Source organism: Ctenopharyngodon idella, chromosome 13 (assembly GCF_019924925.1).
Source record: "Ctenopharyngodon idella isolate HZGC_01 chromosome 13, HZGC01, whole genome shotgun sequence".
Classification (NCBI taxonomy): Eukaryota; Metazoa; Chordata; class Actinopteri; order Cypriniformes; family Xenocyprididae; genus Ctenopharyngodon; species Ctenopharyngodon idella.
Genome location: NC_067232.1, coordinates 20,180,167 through 20,200,315, shown reverse-complemented (window position 1 = coordinate 20,200,315; position 20,149 = coordinate 20,180,167). Strand labels below are relative to the sequence as shown.

General features: G+C 35.4%; 1 protein-coding gene across 5 annotated transcripts in view; it reads left to right on the top strand.

Moving 5' to 3' along the window:
* The window catches only part of LOC127525468 (regulator of microtubule dynamics protein 2), a 45,873-nt gene extending 30,004 nt beyond the window's left edge, over positions 1-15,869 (top strand). For 3 of the 5 annotated variants that reach the window (XM_051918033.1, XM_051918036.1, XM_051918034.1), the window contains 6 exons: positions 3,751-3,826; positions 4,655-4,732; positions 6,225-6,356; positions 12,233-12,286; positions 14,353-14,433; positions 14,526-15,869. In XM_051918033.1, coding sequence (XP_051773993.1) covers positions 3,751-3,826; positions 4,655-4,732; positions 6,225-6,356; positions 12,233-12,286; positions 14,353-14,433; positions 14,526-14,573 — 469 coding nt within the window. In that variant the 3' untranslated portion in view covers positions 14,574-15,869. Of the gene's footprint in view, positions 1-3,750; positions 3,827-4,654; positions 4,733-6,201; positions 6,357-12,232; positions 12,287-14,352; positions 14,434-14,525 lie in introns of all 5 variants that reach the window. The other 2 variants (XR_007933347.1, XM_051918037.1) reach the window with 2 other exon arrangements.
* The last annotated feature ends 4,280 nt before the right edge of the window (positions 15,870-20,149 follow it).

Here is a 20,149-nt window from a genome sequence, read left to right as displayed (position 1 = left end):
TTGGGTGTTTTTGAGACTCTTATAATGCTTCAAATTGCATGGAACTCAACACACACATAAGAGTTGTCAGCCAGTAGACATGGGCAAAGCCATAGAAATGGGTGTAGTGGAGGGGCTCTATAGACCTTTCGTCTAAAGATGTGGGTTAGTTTTACCTACAGTCACCAAACTCGGAACATATATTGTTCTCATTGAGCCGGACAACTTTCTAATTTACAGTCATTAGCTTCGACCAACAGGAATTCAGCTATTTTTGTTTGAATGTGGATTTTTTGAATCAAGCTCTGAATTTTTAACTAGGCCTTCATATGATTCACACCAAGCTTTCTCAACATGATGCCAATATGTTGAAAATGTGAAATCGTGAATGGGTATTGGATATCTTAAACAGTGTTGCGATGGCAAGGGATTAAAGTAATGACAAAAATGGAAACTGGAAGAGTCTCATATCTTGTAAATAATAAATTATACACCATTTATTTCTATATAAAATAATGCAACTAAAAAGTTAAAAAAAAAAAAAACAATATCTTGTTGAATAAAAACCGAAATTTAGACATCATTCCATTAAGCAACACAAATAAAGGCACTAAACTAAAACAATCACAAAATAAATGAAAAACATTATCAGTATCATTACAAAAAGGACATGTTGATGAAACTAATGGATTAAACCTGGAAACAAAATTATTAGTGGCCACAATACCATGAATGATCCTCCACTGAAGATCCCCACTTCTCTTTGGTATTGAAGGCTTATATAAAAGTCTCCAAGAAGGAGTAACTTCCTCAGGGGCAGAAAGAGAAACCTTCCATTTACTGTCAACCCTCTCCCTTAATTGTTTGAGCATCTTTTACACACACATGATACAAAATCTTTTTTTCCCAAGGGATTGAAAATCCAAAGCTTCATACCCCTTCAACAAGAGAACCTGACCACTTTCATTAATTTCCAACTTTTTAAGTTTAACTTTTCTAACCGGAAATGTCTGAGGCACTGCACCATTGTGAATAAACTCATTTAAAAAGGACAAGAATTCAGAAGTAAAAGAGACTTTAAGGATATAAACAAAACCATCCATAGTCCTTACTGATTTAAGACCAACTTGGTCAGCAAGAGTCTTTTCCGCACTTTTCCATTGACTATTGTGCAACTCAAACAAATCAATAATTCTTATTATCCCTGCTTTAGAAAACAGAAAGCATAAAAATCAGCTTAAGAAATTTCTGGATCATAGGACTTTTCAATTAAAAACAACTGTCTGTCCAGCTTTACATTGGTCATATTTTGAAGCAAAATGAGGCTGAATGGTATCCTAGGCACTCCGTCCTGTCCAATAAAGTATCTTTTTCATTGTTTCATTGTTTCCCTCCGTTCTCCCATCAATTACGTTGTACATTTCTCCCAGTTTATACGTGCAGGTGTCGCTATTTGGAAGCAATTTAAGCAGGTTGTCAAGTTATTTATATCATCAACATTATGTACAACAACAGATACATCATCACCATATGCTTTAAGTTTTACAGGGGTTAAATCTGGATAACCACAAATGCTCACACCATGTAGCCTATTCCTTAATGAAACCAACAATAGTAACTCTAAGCATACTGTAAATATTATTAAACAGCAGCTTAATAAGAGACACAAAATTCGACCCAAAACCAAAAGCCTCTAAAGTCTTAAAAAGATACACATGATCTACCCTATCAAAGGCTTTTTATTGGTCGAGAGAAAAATCTATGTCCAAAGCATATCTTTTGCCAATATATATCAAATCTCTTACCAAAAAAATATTATCAAAAATTGTTCGTTTGGGAATACAATAGGTTTGATCTTCATGAATTACACTTGAAATAAATTGGTTTAATCTATTTGTTATAGCCTTTGACAAGATCTTCAAATCCACAGTTAAAAGTGATACAGGGTGCCAATTTTTCAAAAAAAAAAAAACCAAGACTCCCTTCTTTGGAATTAGTGTCCATCAAATTCCAAAAACGTTTATTAAACTCTGCTGTTAGACCATCTATACTAGGAGACTTCCCAGAATTCAACTCTAAAACAGCTTTTGAGATCTTAGAAAAAATAAGAACACTCTCTAAATAATTTTTATCTTTCTCTAAGATCTGAGGAAGATCACATAAGAACTCATTTACAGCTGATTCTTCACATGATTCTGCCTGATACAATTTTTCATAAAATGACAAAGCAACAGCATTAATTTTCTGTTGATCTGTTATTCTTGACTATTGGAAAGTTTTAAATAATGAAAATACTTCTTGTCTCTGGACTTTTTTTCTAGTCCAAAAAAAAGCGATAGGGGCATCCATTTCATTTAAATGAGTGTATCTGGCTCTAATCAAAGCTCCTTTTCCCCTTTCTTCCAAAAGATTCTTTAAAAGAAATTTATTTCTTTCAATATCTGTGAAAGATGAATCATCATTATTGCCTTGAAAGTTTGATTGCAGTATATTTTGTTCCAGTATCTTCATTTTTTTCTTTAAGGGCTCTAGTACTATGAGCAGTATACTGTTGACAAAACATTTGTATCTGTACTTTGCCTATATCCCACCAATGACTTAACGATGAATAACTGTCTCTTTCCTCTCTCCAAGCTTTCCAAAATCAACGAAAAGCATGAATAAAAGAATTATCCTTTAGTAAGATATTATTAAAATGCCAATACAAAGAATAAGATTTAATAAAAGGATCAGAAACAGTCATAGAAATATAGTGGTGATCAGTGGTGACACCAAAAAATCTGCCCTGATTATTAGCTTTCAACATAAAAATGATCAAGTCTTGCCACTGACATTTCATTAGAATTCTGTTTGAGACAGGTATACTGCCTAACCCCTGGAAAAGTGTCCACAAATAAGTAAAACTATGATAATTAATTAAAGATCTAAGTGCTTCAGCTGAAAAAGGATGAGGTTCCTCATGATTCCTATCCACAGCTTGATCTAAAGTGCAGTTAAAATCACCCACTAACACAATAATCTTATCCTGAGAACATTCTGATATAGCTTCAGAGAGCTTTTTATTTATTTATTTATTTATTTATTATTATTATTTTTTTTTAAGAAGGGTATACGTTCATTCCCTATATTTGGTGCATAGACATTAAAAAAAAGAAAAATTAGAATCTCCTAAAGTAACATCCACTCGCAAAAATCCAACCAGAAATTATTTCAGACACAAAAACCTGACTATTTACCCTTGATGAAAGAAGTATTGCAACACCTGCATTTAAGTTTTAACCATGACTAAGCAGTGCACTACCCTTCCATTCGGTCATCCATTGCATTTGATTTTGAACATTCGAATGTGTCTCTTTTAACAATACTATGTCTGTCTTTTTTAACTGTAAATAATCAAATAATGCAGCTCTCTTCTCAGTGCCCCGACAAAAGAGCCCATATTAAATGAAGTCATGGGGATGAGAGAAAGAAATTCAAAGAGCCATAGCACAAACACCACAAAACTCATCTTCATTGAACCGACGATTTTGCCGTAACACACAAGAATGCGCTCAAGCATATTGTTGGGTATAAACGGCGGGACATTTGAAAGAATAACCTTTTTTGATAGGTTAAACAGCAGCAGTACAGGAATGAAATTATCTCTCACTGATACACCACCCTCAAATAAATGATCAGTGGTGGTGGCGGCACTGAGGCTTGGGTCCATCATCGCTGCTTCCAGCTATATTTAGTAATTGTTCTCTTTTCTTTTTGGTTTTCTCTATGTAGGTATGCTATACTTTGTGGACTCCTGACAGAATATGAATCTATTCAGAATAAAATTAAAAATGGCTACCTTTTTAAGGTGAGTGCAAGAGCCTTTTCACCCTGGTTTGTGAATATTTGTTCTTTACGCAGTGTTCTAGATGTTCTTATGTTTTAATTGGATGGATAATTGGAAGTATCTGAAATTAAAGATATTTTTGGTTTATATTCTGCCAAGTTTGTTTAAAGCTTAAATGCAGACAGCTGAATGTTGAAGCAATTTAGATGGATTGTTTACATCTGAGCTCATGTCAACATAGGAAGTAGTTACTTCCACTTTTAGTTACTTCCAGATATTCCAATTACAAATTTTACTCTTAATTATTTACACATTTATTCTTGTGCTTAATGTAGAGAAGAGTTTAAAAGCAGTGAATGATGAACAGTGATCTCAGCATAAGGTCATTTCAGTTGATTTCAATGATTGTATGTGTTGATGGGAGCATAACATCAGCTTCTGTGAGAGTTAGTGTTCATAATCTTATCTGAGACGAGAGGAAATGGAATGAGGGTACCACACACACACAAACACACATATTTCATAAGAGCAGATCAGTCTCTGATACACGTAGCATTTTATCTTGGCTGTCAGCTAGATTTCCAAACACCACACACCTGCAGAGCACTAGCAGGTGAGCTACCAGTGAGAGAGAGAGAGAGGAGCTGAATGACAGATGCGTGTGGTGGGTTTTTATATGTTCGTGCGAGACAGTTCTGGAGAAATATTTGTGGTATCTAGAGATCAGCAAAAAAGACAAGTCATGCCACAATGAAATAAACCTCTCTCTCTCTCTCTCTCTCTCTTTCTCTCTCTCTCTCTCTCTCTCTCTCTCTCTCTCTCTCTTTCTCTCTGTCTGTCTCTCTCAAGGATCATCTGCATAAAGCGATCGAGTTGAAACCTGAAGATCCTCTTTCGTATTATCTGCTGGGCCGCTGGTGTTATGCTGTGAGTGACAGAACATTTGATATATTCATGACATTGTGGTATCCATTCATCCATTTCAAGTCCTGAAAGGCCAAAATATATATATATATATATATATATATATAAATTAATACTTTAACTAATGGAAATTTCTGTAGTGCACTACCATTCAAAAGTTTGGGATTGGTAAGATTTTTTAAATGTTGTTGAAAAAAGTCTCTTTTGCTCATCAAGTCTGCATTTATTTGATCATAAGTACAGTAAAAACATTAATATTGTGATATAGTTTTTCTATTTTAATATATTTTAAAATGTAATTTTCAGCATCGTTACTATAATTTTAATATGCTGATTTGAGGCATATATATATATATATATATATATATATATATATATATACACTATATTGCCAAAAGTATTGGGACACCCCTCCAAATCATTGAATTCAGGTGTTCCAATCATTTCCATGGCCACAGGTGTATAAAATCAAGCACCTAGGCATGCAGACTGCTTCTACAAACATTTGTGAAAGAATGGGTCGCTCTCAGGAGCTCAGTGAATTCAAGCGTGGTACTGTGATAGGTTGCCACCTGTCCATGCAATAAGTCCATATGTGAAAGTTCCTCACTACTAAATATTCCACAGTCAACTGTTAGTGGTATCATAACAAAGTGGAAGCAATTAGGAACAACAGCAACTCAGCCACGAAGTGGTATATAGGACTGGGGAGCTATAGGCACTGGGGAGCTACAGTTCATTGAGGGAACCATGAATGAGCAGAGCATGATCTCCTCCCTTCGGAGAGTGGGCTGCAGGGCAGTATTCCAACATGATAACGACCCCAAACACACCTCCAAGACGACCACTGCCTTGCTAAAGAAGCTGAGGGTAAAGGTGATGGACTGGCCAAGCATGTCTCCAGACCTAAACCCTATTGAGCATCTGTGGGCCATCCTCAAACGGAAGGTGGAGGAGCGCAAGGTCTCTAACATCCACCAGGTCTGTGATGTCGTCATGGAGGAGTGGAAGAGGACTCCAGTGGCAACCTGTGAAGCTCTGGTGAACTCCATGCCCAAGAGGGTTAAGGCAGTGATGGAAAATAATGGTGGCCACACGAAATATTGACACTTAGATGGAAACTTATTTTTACTTAGGGGTGTACTCACTTTTGTGGCCAGTGGTTTAGACATTAATGGCTGTGTGTTGAGTTATTTTGAGGGGACAGCAAATTTACACTGTTATACAAGCTGTACACTCACTACTTTACATTGTAGCAAAGTGTCATTTCTTCAGTGTTTTCACATGAAAAGATATAATAAAATATTTACAAAAATGTGAGGGGTGTACTCACTTCTGTGAGATACTGTGTGTGTGTGTGTGTGTGTGTGTATATATATATTATATATATATAGTGAAACATCCTTAAAATAAGATAATGAATTATCTTATGTAATTAGCTTTTCAAATAACTTGTGACTTGTTCTTCAAAGAACATTACATGTTGTGTGTGCAGGTGTCACAATGTACGTGGATTGAGAGGAAAATCGCTGCTACTCTGTTTGGAGAGCCACCCAGTGCCACAGTCCAGGACGCCCTGCAGAACTTCCTCAAGGTGGGACGTACCTCTGATTACCTGCCCATACTGGTGATTGACTGTATAACAAGCCTCTCTATTTAGCGGCCAGACATTCAGTTAAATGTTTGAAGTGTATGTTGTGAATATTTAGATGGCTGATAGGACTGTCCTCAAAGAAATAAAAGAAAACCATGTTTTTTCTTAAATTATCATTTTCTGTATGTCAGAAAATTTTACAAAGCCATTGTAGCCATTTATGTCTTAAATGTATTTCAGTTATTTGTTATATTTTCACCACTTTGTCATTACATTTTTGAGGTAGACAGATTTTCTTGCAGCCTTAGTGCTCAATTCTGATTTGTTGCTCAGATCTGATTTATTTATTTATTTATTTATTTATTTTTGGCTGTTCAGATTATTATTATTTTTTTTTTTTTTAATGTGGCCAATATCAAATTTGAGTGTGAACTGATCACGGTCTCAAACTGACCCGCATGCACAAAAGAACAATAACAAGATAAAAGTAAACACAAAGGTTATTGAAGTCAGTATTTATGAGTTCATTTGTAAGCTAATATCCAGCGGAAGCCCACAATTTATGCACAGACAATAAGAAAGACAAAGAAGGATGAGGAGAAAGAGAGTAGAGTCTTAGTAGAGTAGAGTAAAAGTTTTGCAGCCCCATTTTGGACCATTTGTATTCTAGATAATGAAGAATTGTTCATTCCCAGATACAATGATTTACAATAGTCAATTCTAGAAGAAATAAAAGCATGAATTGCAGTTTCAAAGTTCTTAAAAGAAAAGTCTTCACTTTAGCCAGCGCTCTTAGTTAGTAAGAACTTGATTTGACAACTAAATTTATTTGCCTATCAAATAAGACTCCCAAGTTTTTTACAAATGACTTAATTGAAGAGGACAAAACACCAGAATTTAAATAAGAAATGTTTGGGATTTCAGAAGAGCCAAACACGATGATCTCTGTTTGATCATTTAGATTTAAAAAAATTTAACGACATCCAGGCTTTGACATCGGAAAGACAGGCAGAGAGGGAGTCTAAGCCATTTTTGTGCTTCAGGGGCAAATAAAGCTGAGTATCGTCTGCATAGCAATGATAGTACAAGTCATGCTTTTCAAAAATAGAGCCTAAAGGAAGCATATATAGAGAAAACAATAAAGGGGCCAAAATAGAGCCTTGGGGGACCCCACAAGTCAAGTGGACAACACCTGAATGGCATCCTCCTATATTAAATACAGTGGGGATTGAAAGTTTGGGCACCCCAGGTAAAAATTTGTATTAATGTGCATAAAGAAGCCAAGAAAAGATGGAAAAAATCTCCAAAAGGCATCAAATTACAGATTAGACATTCTTATAATATGTAAAAAAAAAAAGTTAGATTTTATTTCCATCATTTACACTTTCAAAATAACAGAAAACAAAAAAATGGCGTCTGCAAAAGTTTGGGCACCCTGCAGAGTTAATACCTTGTACTGCCCCCTTTGGGAAGTATCACAGCTTGTAAACGCTTTTTGTAGCCAGCCAAGAGCAGGGTTCCCACGCGTCCTGGAAAACCTGGAAATCCTGGAATATTAATGACCAGTTTTCCAGTCCTGGAAAACACATGGAAAATGAGAGAAAACATAGATTGTCCTGGAAAAAATCTTGTTGTCCTGGAAAATTATTATTTTTAAATGTTCTTCATTAAAGAATTGGCCGACAAGCGCTCTGTTCAGGGACGCTGAGTTTTGACACGTGAGCTCACGCTGTTTAATCTCCCTGTGACGTATGACGCTGTCTCGTGTTGGCGGGTTTCAGGTGCTAGGAATTAAATGCTCGAATGTTTGCAGCAAATGTTCACTGGTATGCAGGTAATATTTAATTACCTTGTTAATTTTATTGTAAAGTAATTATTTTGATACGCATGTGCAAGGGGTCTGCACGGCGAATTACAGCATGCGTGACTTCATTTGTCTGAGAAAAGATTATCGATTTGTTAAGAGTCTATTTTATTTAGAATCGTTGGAACGTCTTGCATATCCATGACAAATCAGACCCAAACTTCCCAAACCTGTTTTATGAACGATATAGGAAGTGAAAATGAGATGCTGACGCGATGCACAGCGATAATTGCATGTTCATAGTGCAGCACAGACTTGTGAACATGAGGCGGAGGCCGGTAATATATAATAGTACTTATATAAACGTAATAAAGGCACGTTTGCAAACGTGATACTGATTTTCTGCAACAGTTCACTAAACAAGACGTCAATATAAGTGACTTCCTTTTTAGACAAACTATTGTCTGTTTGCTCTGTTTCACCAACCATAGTAGTTCCAAACAATGCCAGAGCAGAACGTTTCTCTTAACATGCAGTACAGTGGCGTTTCTTAGCCGAATGAATCTGCGTTTTTGATTCATATCTTCGTTTTTGAACGAATCGTTTGAGAAACGATTCATGACCCATTCGTGAAGACCGTCTTTTCTTTATTCCTAAATGAATAAGCGTTTTGAATGAATCGTTTGATAGAGTGACTCCAATGATTCACTCATTAAGACTGTTATTTGCTGCCACCTGCTGGTGGTAAGAGTTTAATTTTTAAAGCAGCTTACCTTTCCTCTTTCTATTCTAAATTGTATTTATTTTAAAACATCAAACTTGTTGCATTATTTATACAATTGTGATATACTGTTTGTTGATATTTTATTAAAACACTAGATTTATTACTAGTGATTTTTGGTGTCATTTTATTAAATAGTTGGTTAATATAATATGAATATATAACATAACTTAAAATAAATATAGAATGTGTGCTTTCCAAAAAAGAAAAGACAATGAAGTACAATGACCGGATACAAAATTAGAACAGGATAGGATGCAAAAAGAGATGGTAATAAAAATAAAGGGGATAAAATATACAGTTTGTACAGTATAAAAACCATTATGTCTAAGGAGATTCTCTAGCAGGATAGTGAACCAGACGTGTGTGTGTATTTGGTGTATTTCTGATTTTATAGTTAGGTTATAGCCATAAAATGTATGTTTTTTAAGAGAGGAGAGAGGAATATATTACTTTAGGCTGTGAATATGTGATCCTTATATTTTATTCCCATCATCATGAAATTTGAAATGTCCTGGAAAAGTCCTGGAAAATGATCTCTGAAAAAGAGTGGGAACCCTGAAGAGTCTTTCAATTCTTGTTTGAGGTATCTTCGCCCATTCTTCCTTACAAAAGTCTTCCAGTTCTTTGAGATTTCTGGGCTGTCTGTCACGCACTGCTCTTTTAAGGTCTATCCATAGATTTTCAATTATGTTGAGGTCAGGAGATTGTGAAGGCCATGGCAAAACCTTCAGTTTACGCCTCTTGATGTAATCCACTGTGGATTTTGAGGTGTGTTTAGGATCATTGTCCATTTGTAGAAGCCATCCTCTCTTTAACTTCAGCTTTTTCACAGATGGCATCAAGTTAGCGTCCAAAATTTGCTGAAATTTTATTGAATCCATTTTTCCTTCTACTCGTGAAATGTTCCCTGTGCCACTGGCTGCAATACAACCCCAAAGCATGATTGATCCACCCCCATGCTTAACAGTTGGACAGAGGTTCTTTTCATTAAATTCTGTGCCCTTCTCCAAACGTACCTTTGCTCATTCCGGCCAAAAGGTTCTATTTTAACCTCATCGGTCCACAGAACTTGTTTCCAAAATGCATCAGGCTTGTCTATATGTTCATTTGCAAACTTCAAATGCTGATTTTTGTGGTGAGGACGTAGAAGAGGTTTTCTTCTGATGACTCTTCCATGAAGACCATATTTGTACAAGTATCTCTTTATAGTGGAATAGTGTACCACAACTCCAGTGTCTGCCAGATCTTTCTGGAGGGATCGTGCAGTCAAACGTGGGTTTTGACTTGCTTTTCTCACAATCCTGTGAGCTGTTCTGTCTGATATTTTTCTTGGTCTTCCAGATCTTGCTTTAACTTCCACTGTTCCTGATGACTGCCATTTCTTAATTACATTCCGAACAAAGGATATTGGCATCTGAAAACGCTTTGCTATCTTCTTATAGCCTTCTCCTGCTTTGTGAGTGTCAACTATTTTCAGTTTCAGTTTTCTAGACAACTGCTTAGAAGAACCCATGGTGCTGATTGTTGGGGCAAGGTCAGATGAGTCTGGGCATTTAAAACCTTTGAGACTGACATCACCTGGTCTTTCCAGATGATGATTGAGAACAATTCATGACACTGTCAGGTCTCAGCTTTCCAAAGGGGGCAGTGCATGCTATAAACTCTGCAGGGTGCCCAAACTTTTGCAGACGCCATTTTTTTGTTTTCTGTTATTTTGAAAGTGTAAATGATGGAAATAAAATCTAACTTTTTTTTGACATATTATAAGAATGTCTAATCTGTAATTTGATGCCTTTTGGAGATTTTTCCATCTTTTCTTGGCTTCTTTATGCACATTAATACAAATTTTTACCTGGGGTGCCCAAACTTTCGATCCCCACTGTAGGCCTATTTAATTAAAATCGGCTTTCGCACTAGAGACCTGCGCGGGACAGATTTTTCAGTCCCACTCCCGCAAAAAAAATGTTATCTTTTCCCGCTTGATTCTCCCGCAACCCGCACACGAGTAGTGTCTCACCGCCCGCGCGCCCATCAAATCTTGTCGGAACCCGCGGGAGTGCAGGTCTCTATTTCGCACCAACACAAGAGAGAGGTGAACTGGATAAGCTTCTATTGCCCATAGCGCTTTATAGATCAGCTAACATGATCATTATAAAGGTGTTGAAATGACAAAACACATTCACATATTTAGTACCATATATGAAAGTGGCCCAAATCAGAATCTAAAAAATCTGATTCCATGTGGTTTGTGCTGTTCATACTGAATATGACACATATTCAGTCACATGTGAGCAAAAAAATCAGATTTTGGCCACTTTTGCCTGCAGTCTAAACGTAGCCTTAGTACGTTCTGCAAAAGGGGTCCCAGTTTAAATAACAAACCATGTTCATTTATGAAAGAGTGTGACCTGTGTTCTTACATTTTTACATAAGTTGCTCTCTCCTCTGATGTTCTCCTGTCCTTTGTATCTCACCCATCACTTCTTATTTAAGGGGTCTGTGCTTAGACTTGTTGCTCCCTGCCAAGACAACACAACATTCTGGAGAGTTATACAACAGCATGACTGATTAATGGAGAGAAACACAGTCTTTCGTCATCATTAATCATTAATAATTCAATAATTATAGGGGAAAAAAATTTAAACACCAGTGTATGTCCAAATAACATGATGTCTCTTCATCCACACACTGAATGATCCATCAGAATGGCCAAAAGTATGTGGAAACCCCCTATTACTAGTACAGTGTGTGAGTGATGTTTGTCTGTCCACATACTTTTGGCCAAGGAAAACTTTGTCAATAGTCATTTCCAAATAGATTTGATCTATTATAGTTTTTTTCTAAATAATCATGAACAGCAAAAAAAAAAAAAAAAAATTTAATCAAAAGGTGTGTGAACCCTGGACTTTACTTTAGTAGAAAACATTAGCTCATATGTGGCTAGTGCGGTGTTTATATTTCGCATGATTGTGTAAGTCTCATAAATGTCAACAGTGTTATTTATTGCTTGGATTATAGTGGAGGTTTACAACCTGCAATGGTAATTGTTTAATATCTCATTTAACACGCAAAATGTTGGAGTATTCACCCTAGATGTTTGCCTGGCAGCAGTGAAAGCCTTCTTTGAAGAGAGATGTGTTTTTCATGATCTCATTTAATTAACTACACCTGAAATGCAAAAAAAAAAAAATTATAATAATAATAAATCCTGTTACATAAACAGCCGGGTTTAGATTTCAACAGTCTGTAGTCAAATAAATTCAGTCTGACTGTGGAGGACAGATTGTGTTTGCTTACTTTGTCCTGTGTTTGATTCTACAGGCAGAAGAGATCGCTCCCAAGTACTCAAAATTCAACTATGTGTTTTTAGCCAAGGTAATGACTTTTTTTTTTTTTTTTTGAGGTCTTGACTATTTATGATCAATATTATTCACTATTTCATGCATTCTGACTTATTTACACTATTAATGAGTTGGATTCTCATGCTAAACATGGGTTGGACGTATGACGGAGTATTTCTGTGCCAAAAATACTCTTATAAAATCCTCTTAAATTTCGGGATCTTTTTTTCGAGTATGTGCCTGTGTGACATCAGAAAGGTCGGAAGTCACTCTTTAGCTCCGCTCACACGACACGCCTCCAGGCACTCAGCTGTTTTCAGAAAGACTCGGTACAGCGTATGTAACTTTTATAAATATGATAAAACTAAAGACTTTTCGGCGATATGAAGGATGCCTTACTATTTTATAGGTACTCAAGATTAACATGAGATTGGTAGAAACTGTGTGTAATAACCCCCCCTTTAAGTTAATGACATTAGGCTCTGTTCCAAACCTAGTGAGCTGTCTTGCTGTCTGCCACCTACATAGCCAGCTACTGTACCTTCATCCTAACTGAATTAAGTATTAACCATTGTCACGGTTGGTTACAGCAATAAGAGTTGAAGCTGGATTTGCAGCAGTCACGTTAATAACAAACATGCAGGAGCACCGGATAACTGGAAATGCAGGAGTAAGCAAACTAACTAGCATACACTAATGTAAACTAAGGGGCCGTTTACACGACACCATTTTTAACTAAACACGGAATACTTTTTATGCGTTTTGGCAGTTCATTTACACGACAACAGTGTTTTGGTGGCCTGAAAAAATGCATAGTGTTTCTTTACAAAGTGACATCGCCAACTACTGGCCTGGCAGCATAATACAGCGGTTTTAGTCGTTTGCGCGGATCTGTGTGAACAGGGATTGTTTTGACAATGTTGTCATCTGTATGAGAAAAACAAAAGAAAAACTTTTCAGTTTGTAGAACATCATTGTCATGTAAACGTACCTTAAGACGAGAACCAACCAAGACCAACTCAAACTGAGGGCTATATATACACAGAGTAACAAAACTAACATGAACAAATAATGTTAACTAACGTTAACGAAGATTAGTAAATACAGTAACAAATGTATTGCTCATGGTTAATTCATGTTAGTTAATACATTAACTAATGTTTAACTAATGAACCTTATTGTAAAGTGTTACCCAAAAGGCTAAACAAGGAACAGGTGTAACAAGTCAATCAATCAATTAGTAGCTAAGTCAACAAATGAGAACTTTTTAGAAACCAAGGAAACAAAAAAGGAAATGCAGGAAACAACGAATTATAAAATAAAAGTCCAGGAAAATGAAACAGAAATTATTATATAAATTATATTACAATATCCTATTTGGGCAAAAACTTTTGTCATACAAATATAACAGCTATGTACTTAATTTTTTGTTTTTTAAATGAGTAAAAAATTCTTGCTGACAAGTGGGCAAAACCTAGGATAGTGGCAAAGTTTAAAAATGTAAAATTACAAGTAATTAGCATTTGGGGTAAAATTAATTAGTCTTTAATATAGCATAAATAGATTTTTTGTTGTAAATATCCCTGACAAGATTGTTACACTGAATGACAGTTTAGTGGGTGTTTTTTTATAAATCATGGTAAAAATGTATAATATTTAATTTTTGCTCAGAAGAAAACTATCAAATTAAACCGAACCCATTCTGATGTATTGAAAAACAACAACAATTCAAAGCTGTATTACACTTATTGTTTTGATGCTTGAAAACCCTTTTCTGTCTTTGACTCATATATGATAAATAAATGCTGCCATAGTGAGCATAAGAGACTTCTGTCAAAAACATTTGAAAAGTCTTTTGAAAGACTCTAATCTTTTGAACAATATAGTAGATAATTGACATTTGTCCAATTTCTTCCAACATCTTCTATGGATTTTTTTTTTTTTTTTTTTAGAGCAGCTTTTACATAGGCATCACACATATACTGTCTACATCGGCAGCTCACTAGGTTTTAAAACTGAGCCAGTAAAGCCTTAAAAGAAAATGAAGAAAATTGTAATGGTTGACTGTAACTTGCACCTATATCACTTTTCTCTTGTCAGTGTTACAAAGACTTGGGTCAGAGGAGTCAAGCCCGACAGATGTGTGACGCTGCCTCTGCAATGAGCATTATGACTAAAGAGGTGTTTTTCTTATTCAGATTAATCATATTTATAGTTTCTTGTCATTGTACTTCTTTGTCAGTAACTGAATCATTTTTGCTCTTTCTGTAAAGGACGAGGAGGCACAGAAGGAATTGGACTCTCTTGTGGCATCACTTTAACAAGTCTCCAACAAAAGGGAACAAAGGCTCTCTGTCTTTGTGTTCCATCTCTTTGGACTCGACTGTGACTGGACTGTAGCTCTTTACCCACAAACCAACACATGAACTACTAATGTTGGCCAGGCCACGGAATTTATTGTGCCTCCATTAAAGTGCACAAAGTACTGTATGTGTTTTACAAGACAATTTCTTTTATTATTTTTTTTATCTCCCCCCCCCCAGGAATATTTTAGACATTAACAGTAATAGTAGCAATACACAAAAGCTGTGACCTATTGACAATGCCATGACTATCAGTGGCTGCTGTTAAAATGAATTTCACATTAATGATATCTTCAAATACCCACAACATGAAAGATGTCATCTTTTAGATTTTGTAAAAAAAAAAAAAAAAGTTAAGATAAAAATGTTTAAAATTACAGTATTTTGTGGATTATTTGGGTGAAGTGACAGCTGCAGCTTGAAACATATTCTGACCAAAAACCGTAGGAAAGATCTGTCTGACCAGAATTAAAAGTGTCCAATTACTTTTGCTTTAATGTGCCATTTATGGGCGTGTTTTTGTAATCAGAATTTCTGTCCATCCAATTTGTAGCTACAGATTATTTCATAAAACAGCATGGCTGTAAAGTTATATTTGTGGAAATCTAGTTTACCTCCTAATAAGTGTCTGAAACAAAACATTTGAATATTGAAGAACTTTGGCACATTAAATAATTAGTTTGTCCGAAAAGCTGCTGATATTAGAATGTGTGCATGTAAAACTGAAATTCTATTATACTGTATATATTAAACTTTTATAGCATGTTTCTCCCTCTAGAAATGCAGTCTTTTTTTTTTGTTTTTTGTTTACGGATAACCGAACAGCTCAATCTGGATTTAATCACTTATCTGAGTTCTCTTTGTGGAATCTGTATTATTGTTTGTTTTTCAGTATGATATAGTAAGCAGATAACTTGGATGACTTGAATTCACATACTTTTTTTTTTTTTTTTTTTGGACCAAAGATAATTGTACATCTGAGAAATTATGGGGACCATGTAAATGGAAGATAATTTTTCCTCTTATGTAATTGCTAATATTGTTTTAATATAATTTAATATAATTTTGTGGTGTTTATATGATTCAGCATTAAGAATGTAATAATTGTTTGTATGTTTACATGATTGCACTTGCTCTATATGGTACATTTTAGATTGGTGGTTATCTGTACAGAACATGGATACTGTAACCGGGCATGTGAAGATCATCACTTCATCGCTGCTGCTCAGTACAATATACAATAAGGTGAATTCAGACTGTTGTATGTTGATTATATTTTTTTTATGTTTTAATTGTATGTTATTAGTGTGGCATGGTTGATAACTGATTAATATCTTGTCAGATTTCATGTTTACAGTGAATTGGTCATTTCTGCAGTGTTAGCGACACCAAACACAATTGCAGTCTACTTGAGCCTAACTATGTTAGAGACGTAACACTGAATTAACCAGGGTGGGGATTGCTGGTTTGCCTGAGCAATGAAAAATTGAATGGGTTTGTAACTTGTTTGAAAACAGGCATCAAGCACTAATTGCATTTGTGCTGAAGTGTTAGTTACATTGAGATGCTATTATAATTTTTATTAATATTTTTCGAATATTACCTTTCCTGTAGTGTGTAATATAGCTGTTTGTGAATGATCCCTTAAAGCTGGAAAGCTTTAAGGGATCAAAGTGCATGACAAAGTTATTGTCTCCTAAAAGAAAGAATTGATTCTGAACTTGCTGAAACGTGTCGTCAGCTATTCCAGGCTCACTTCCTTTTACATACCTATGTAACAACAAATTTGCATGATGCCAGCCTATGGTCTTCATTGGCTGCCCACAAGCAACGTCTACTTTGACCCGCCAGCTGAGGCCTGGAAGAGTTTGGTTCATGTTGTTCATGTAGAGAAGACGCTGTTTTCAGCGCAGCAAGTCCTCTTTGCATGCACTTCAAAACGATGAGGACTCGCACTGGAATTGATATAGAAAAACTAACGCCAACATTACCGTTCGTATCACAGTCTATCAAGTGCTGAGGAAACCTCCGGAGCTGAAATTCTGAGACAAGCTGTACGTGGTAGACCAATCACAACAGACTGGGCCATCTGACCAATCAGAGCAGAGTAGGCTCTCGGAAAGGAGGGGTTTAGAGAGATTGAATCTTCCAACGAACCGTTTTCAGACTGAGAAATGACCTGGGGCCCGTTTTTCGTACATTGCTAACTCAGTTAGCTGGAATTGATTGATGACGATTTGGCATTATCTTGGATTGTTCAGTTTTTCGACGCTCATCCTGGACTTGTTGTCATAGCAACAGGTCCGTAAACTTAAACCTGCTCGGGAGCAGGCTTATTTCATGTAAACATGATTAGATTGCATCTTTTTAAGCGGAGGTGATGCTCAAAGTTTGTCCCAGCCACTGCTACTTTCACACAAGAGTACCCTAATGTAAACCAGGGACAATAATAATGATTTAAAAATTAATTTCCAAATAATATTATAATGTCGTGTAGTATATCATAATATAGACACCGCCAGTTTTACTCATTGAGAGATTCATTCGTAAGGGAATAATTACCTAATAATTTTATTGGAGTCTTACACACATACATCATGTAGATAGTCTATGCCGTGCGTGCATTAATTTGAACCGCGACAGCTATTATGGGATGAACATTGACATTTGACTTGACATTTGATATTCAACAGTGCTTTGATCTGCCTGCATTGACACTATTCTTTTAAGAGCTGCTGTGCAGCCAAATAATGTACCAGTTATCAATGTAAAGCTGCTTTGACACAATCTACATTGTAAAAAGCGCTATATAAATAAAGGTGACTTGACTTGACTTGACTTGAAGCGCTGGAGATGCAGATAACTTGATCTTGACCCTTAAGAAACTTTAATTAATGCTGTCAAATCTGATTCAAAGGTAAATTAGTTGCTAATTACAACATTGAAATAAAAAGTACCTGTACAAATACTAGAAATCGTGAATATAGCCTAAATAATTGGATAATCATGCAAAAAAAAAAAAAAAAAAATCGGGCATATTTCATTTATCTATTATAACATTTATGTCGTTCTTCTGTCATTTTATTCGCTTGGCTGTTTCCTTATAAATGTCTAGAAATTCGTCAATTTTTTCGTCAGGTGTCTTTTTTAAATATATGATGTCATTACGTTGCCGTCTTGACTCCAGCCAATCGCTGCATTGCTGATCGTGGTTTCGAGTATCGATACATCTGCCGTTTGTTAGGGAACATGAGAACACGCAGTAATCTTAGACAACTTAATCCAGATATTTTAATCCAATCCGCAAATTCGTTTGAAGAACCAAATTAGCCAGAGTTCAGTTATCACGATTAGAAGATCTAGCATCTGTCAAATCATCTCATTCATGTCTGCATAGTTTTTATTAATTTTAGTTTTAGATTTAGTTATTTTAGTACATCAAGTTAAACTAAATTAAAATGAGAAATATTGCCTTGGCAACTAGCTGAAATAAAATAAATTAAGTTTTCTATATTTAATTTTATTGATTAATACAATTTTATTAATGTTATGATTTTAGTTTCCATTTTAGTTTTAGTTAGCTTTAATAACATTGGTGCTGATATTAATATTGCACAGAATAAAATGTAAAGCACAGAGACACCAAACTTGGTGGGATGCACAAATTTCACCCATTACTCAGGAAAGTGCAATGACATTTACATTTTTGCTTGGAAACCACATGGGCTAGAATCAAATTGTGTCGAATGGGAGTACTGATAATGTGCTGTTCCATTTTCGTCTATAAAAAAGTTCAGAAATGTCTTCTGATGACAACTGTTTTCGATTTACACATTGTGCTCAATGTGCTTGGACCTTAATAATTGTCATTATTTTTATTTGTACAATTTTGTTTAGTGGCACAGAAATTGTACATTTCACTCTTAACTTCATAAATGTAAGTCATGTAGTTTTCTGTCAGTATTATGCCTGTAGACTCTTGTCCAGAAAGCAGCCATCCATAGGCAATGCCAGGAAGACATGAAGAAAAAGGGCTGATTTTCAGGTGTCAAGGGTTATATTACAGGGCACTCATACTGACTCACCCATCAGTTGTAAACAGAAGTAACCTTTTCATGTTTGGACACCTGAACCAAGCACTGAGTTAATGAATGTCTTCAGCAGCAAACAGTTTCTGATCAGAGACTCTTCTGTACTGACATGTTTTATGTGAATTGACATCATGGTAATGAAAGTTAACTGAGGCAGTTTTCATTTATTGATAATGCTTTTGATTATTAGCCGTTTTATTGTTACTTTTTGCATAGGCCTATTGTATTTTTATACACTACCATTCAAATATTTGGGGTTGATAATGTTTTCGAAAGAAGTCTCTTATGTTCACCAAGGCTGCATCTATTAAATACAGTAAAAACAGTAAGATCGTGAAATATCATTACAATTTAAAATAACTGTTTGAATCTGTTTGAATCTTAAAATGTAATGTATTCCTGTGATGGCCATTACTGCAGTCTTCATTGTCACATGATCCTTCAGAAATCTTTCTAAATGCTGATTTGGTGCTCAAGAAACACTTCTCATCATCAAAGTTAAAAACAGTTGTGCTGCTTAATATTTTTGTACATTTTTTTTTTTTTTTTTTTTTGTCAAGATTCTTTGATGAATAGAGAGATTAAAAGAACAGCATTTATCTGAAATAGAATGTCTTTACTCTGTTCCTTTTGATCAATTTAATGCATCTTTCAAAAATAAAAAAAAATTGGACTGATCCCAAACTTTTGAATGGTAGTGTATATTTAGCAGAGACATTGATGAATCTGACAATGAAATCCTTGTTCGATGAAATGGTCATTCATCCAAGTGAAGAGGACTTATTTCCACAGATGAAGAGGGCAAAGCCTTCATATAGGATCGTTTAACTTAATTGTGATTTCTCTGTACATTTTACACATCTGTGTGTGGAAGTATCATATAACAGGACAACTGTTCATCCTCAGGAACTGAAAACCATCTCATAGTCTCTCATTACCTGATGTTTGTAAGTCTGTTCTCTCACATACAGCACAAAAATAATACCTAACGGCCTTGACCTGGATTCCTGGAGGTCTCTTCTAGATCTTAAGACTTTTTTGACGTTTCCAAACAGCACAGCAGTAATGACTTTGTGAATTTATTTACTTGCAAGATTGATAATAATTAGAGAGGAAATTATAAGCATGCAACCTTCTACTACCTTCTAACGTACTACTGAAAGAGTTGCTTCCAGAGTTCATAGGTCATCTTCTTAATATCATTAATTCGTCATTGTCATTTGGATATACCTACCGAAAACTTTTAAGCTGGCTATTAATAAACCTCTTATTTAAAAAACACAACTTGATCCTAGAGAATTAGTCAATTGCAGGCCGATCTCGAATCTACCTTTTCTGACAATAATACTAGAAAAGGCAGTGTCATCACAGCTATGTTCCTTTTTAGAAAGAAATTATATTTGCGAGGATTCTGTGAGGATAATTAAATCATACTCTGACCGT